The 4,222-nt window shown below is 39.3% G+C and overlaps 1 protein-coding gene across 1 annotated transcript; it reads right to left on the minus strand.

Moving 5' to 3' along the window:
• Positions 1 to 259: 259 nt before the first annotated feature.
• LOC140169366 (putative amidohydrolase YtcJ) lies at positions 260 to 3,904 on the minus strand. Its single transcript, XM_072192624.1, has 6 exons — positions 3,695 to 3,904; positions 2,929 to 3,199; positions 2,563 to 2,711; positions 1,875 to 1,931; positions 1,308 to 1,544; positions 260 to 676 (listed from the first exon to the last, which is right to left on the minus strand). The coding sequence occupies exons 1-6, from the start codon at positions 3,899 to 3,901 to the stop codon at positions 323 to 325; spliced, it is 1,275 nt and encodes a 424-aa protein (XP_072048725.1). The 5' UTR covers positions 3,902 to 3,904; the 3' UTR covers positions 260 to 322.
• Between the last annotated feature and the right edge of the window lie 318 nt (positions 3,905 to 4,222).

Consider the following 4,222-nt stretch of genomic DNA (forward strand, 5'->3'; position numbering starts at 1 on the left):
TCCCATGGTAGATGCGCTGTGACCGATTTCACTATTGGCCAAGGCAAACAAAAGGGCATTAATGGTGAACTAGGCAAATGACAAGAAAACCACTGCAAACGCGGATTCGCAAGAAATACGGGGGATTGATTTAATATTCTGCGTGGAAATATTTATTTCTAAAAGATAAGGTGTTAGTATTAAGCAAAGGAGTAATTAAAAATAAGATAAAACGATATTTTTGAACTTCCTTGAAAAATGTAATTATATTTCGACCGAAAGTTATAACGTTTGTTATGAACGATTGACTATCTCTTCAATGGGCATATCAGTTTTTCCCATCTCATTTCATGACATTAAGTCCTGGACCCATACTATACATCTTGGCGAAATTATTACGACGTCCACTCAGGAATGTCTCCACGACCTTAATATCTTCCAGCTTGAAAGGATCTTTGTGGTAGGGATTCTCAGTCAACACCACCAAGTCAGCTTTTTTACCCACTGTGATGGAGCCAAGTTGGGCGTCTAGGTTTAGCTGCCATGCCGCATTGATGGTGTAAGCCTTGAGAACCTCGTCAATAGTGGCGCAGTATTCAGGACCGTATGGGTGGGTAGGGTCGTCGCGCTGTGTACGGGTAATGGCAGTCTTCATGTTGGCGAAAGGATCGGCGTCACCTGGGTATGTTGGATGATCCTGTGAAACAAAAAGTACATAATTATTTTTGCAGGATTCCGAACAGCATTTTCAAGGTTGTCTGACTTGATTCCATGCATGTTACAAGCTCTTGTTTCATAATACACAGCCTTTTATGTTACTTGACTTAACTTGACTTTAAAAACTTGCGTTGCGCAAATGAGCAACAGCTACATTTAATGCATCACAATCCTCCATCACAATCCTCGAAAATTTCATAGCAAATGTTAGATATGTATGTATCCATAGTTGTCCTATGCTGTACAGTAAGTCACGTTTGTTTAAAATGTTGGGTTGTGATGGTTTGCTGAATCCACAGCCTGTGTAAACACACCAACTTGTCACTTTGAGGCAAGTCAGGCATTCGAGTTGATCTCTTTAGGGGTTTCCATGAGTTTCTTTTTCCCATATAGAGTCTCATGTTAAAACCTGCTGTATGATTTAAAGCAACTATTTACAAGTCCTTTGCAAGATACACATGTAGATGTTCGTAAGGCTCAAACTGACAACAGTTGACACGGTTTTCATCACCTTATGCATGGTATGTCAGTACATTATTTTAAAATAATGCTGACAGTAAAATAATACGTACACAATTGCGTTAAACAAACATGAAAACAAACACACGAACCTGGTGGATAGTCCAAGTGACTCCATTCTTCGTAGCCTCTGACAGTGGTGTCAAACGGTTGACTCGCTCTTCTCCAAATAAGTCAGTCTTATAAACACTGGCATAAAAGCGTAGATGGTCCACGAAGAATGACAGCCCAATGTTGACTTTTCCTGCGCGGGCAATCTGTTCCACAGTCATGAGTCCAAGATGCTCCATACGGTGACGACAACGATTGGTGGGGTCGTCAACAAGAACCTATAATGAATGTACGATATAGACGAGTCAATTTAAGTAAAATAATGGGTGCACAAAAAGACACGAACTTCTGCGACAAAAAGACACGAATGGGTATCATTTGGCAGGCATTTCCAGGATTTTGCTAAGCTTTTTTGTTATTTAGGTTTGTGACGTTGCGACGACAGACCCGTATCCATGTAAGGGGGAGAGGGGTCTATTATAATGGATCGCAACCTGCTTACAGGGTGCTATACTACTGTTACTGCCGCTCACCTGTTTACAAGCTCTCGCTCTCCATGACAATGGATCGCAACCTTCTTACAGGGTGTTTCTATTACTGTCACTCACCTGTTCATAGGCTCTCAACACCTGTTCACAAGCTCTCTCTCCATGACAATATCGTCCCTAAATGTTGACATTTGTTGAAGCGAAAGGTACATGTGATGAGTTTTTACTATGATCGTCTGTATCGACTAACGTTTTTAGTTATTAACATTATTTTATACAAGATAATGTCCATAAAAGTTAACGTAGCTAGATATTTTTACTAAACGACTCAAAATTGCGGCATTTTTCGAACTATATATTAATAAAAAGATTCGTTTAATAGTGTGTATAAAAAGTGCTTTTAATCCGATAAGGTTGATACCCCACTATAGCAAATACGCCAAATGTAATTAATTGTTTTAAAAGTAATAAGCTTCCCTTTAATTTAGTGCTCTTTGAGCAGTATTGGGTTTTGTCTGTACTTTTTGCTAAATGTAATATTCTACTTCTCGATTAAAAAATGGCGGTACTTTTATCGCACTTGCTCACTAATATACATGACCTCGTGACTCAAAATGGACATTGGTTGTCCTCATGACCCAAAAGTGAACTCGTTACCTTTAAACCCGTGACCTTGACATTTGATATTTGACTTCGTGCCCCGGACGTGAACGTCCTGGAAAGCCCTATTACTACTCAATTATAACAATACATTTCCAAGTTACTTATCTTCAATATGGCTGAGTAAAGGGATTTTTATCTAACTTACCCCTTGTCTTTGATTTTTGTACTGTGTGGCCGCAGCAAAACCAAGGTGAGGACAGCAAGCTGCGATTGTGTTGGTGGATTTTACGGCCTTCTGTGTCTTGTTAGTACTAGATGCCTCATTTTTACTAGGATGTTCCACACGATACAAACCTGCAGACAGTTTAACAAAATCAAAATATATGTGATATACTAATGTTCCTACAGTACAAGGTAATAATTATAGTAACTCAATTTTTAAACATGCCTCCTTTGGCCCCCATGGAGCAGATCATATCACATGGTCTCACTGACTCAAAAATATTCATCAAAAATATTTAAGCTTAATGCTCCTTTATGATAGACAAATGATACACCTACCGAGACGAACTGGGGGCATCTTCCTTATCAAAGACTAATTTCAAAGCTGAATCTAAGGCCTCATTCGGCATGTACGCCAAATCTGTCACCGTAGTGATACCAACTGACGCATAGTATCTATTCTGATCCTTGATAGCTTTGAGGATCTCTGGAGCAGAAGGAAGAGGAACATAAGCCATGACTCTCATGATAGCAGGTTCTTCGAACAATTGACCAGTTAATTTACCATCTCCATCCCTGACGAAGACTCCACCATTAGCATCCTCGATGGATTCGTCAACCTGTAATGAAAACAAAAATATTCGTGGTGGTAGTGATGGTGGGAACTTCGCGGGAAATGATGGCACCATCACAAAAATCACTCTCCTCCAGTGGCATGCCATCGGAAAAATCATGTTATCGTGTACCACTGGAGGAGCAACCATTGTACGTCCAGCTCAATAGGTCGTCCTGCTTTGTACATTCGAGGCTATGGTGAAATATGTGTAAAACCATGTCGTAAATATATCGGGACAGGGATCTAAAAAACACATATACTTTATATTAGACGATTCTGTTAATTGGCACGCTTCAGCCGTAAATGGGGTAAACACCATCGATAATTGATTGACATGTGATCACATGTTTTTTCATAATCACGTGATATCTTTTTACCTCGGGTTTGTCTTTTAAAAGCAAGTGATTATTGATGTTTAAGTATATCCATCTACGACTGAATCGTGCCAACTATAGAAAAATCACATATCATTTTTAACAATAATGGCAAAAATGCTAACCCCGGCATCTGCAAAAGCTTTAGAATTAGCCCATGCCACGTGACCACTCTGTCCAATAACGCCAATGGCAACATCAGTAGCGAAGTTGTCGTCTAAGAACTTCTTGCTTAGTATCGGAAGATCAGAAATAAGTTCAGGATCCCAGCCAAAGAAGGTTCCCCATCTTGGCTTTGGATCGTTTCGGATGGATTCTATCGTGTCCAACATCTTTTGACGAATTTCAGCGTAATTCCTGAGTATAGATAGAGCAACTAACTTTGATGTATTATTAAGACTAATCCCCCATAGAACACCACAGTTAAGCGGTCAAGATATTTAAAGTGTTTTCTTTCATTTTTATCTCGCTACTTCTGCTTCAAATGTAACGTGAAAACCTTCCTATCACGAACACAAAAAATGTTCATATCATCAAGCAAGAAAAAGCGCCGGAATCAAAAATGGGTGTCATGTTATAGTATAACTAAAGTTAGCTTGCCTTAAAATTTCGTGAATTTTGGTCCTAAGCCTAATCATAACCCTAATCCTAAC

This window comes from Amphiura filiformis, chromosome 14 (genome assembly GCF_039555335.1).
Source record: "Amphiura filiformis chromosome 14, Afil_fr2py, whole genome shotgun sequence".
Taxonomy (NCBI): Eukaryota; Metazoa; Echinodermata; class Ophiuroidea; order Amphilepidida; family Amphiuridae; genus Amphiura; species Amphiura filiformis.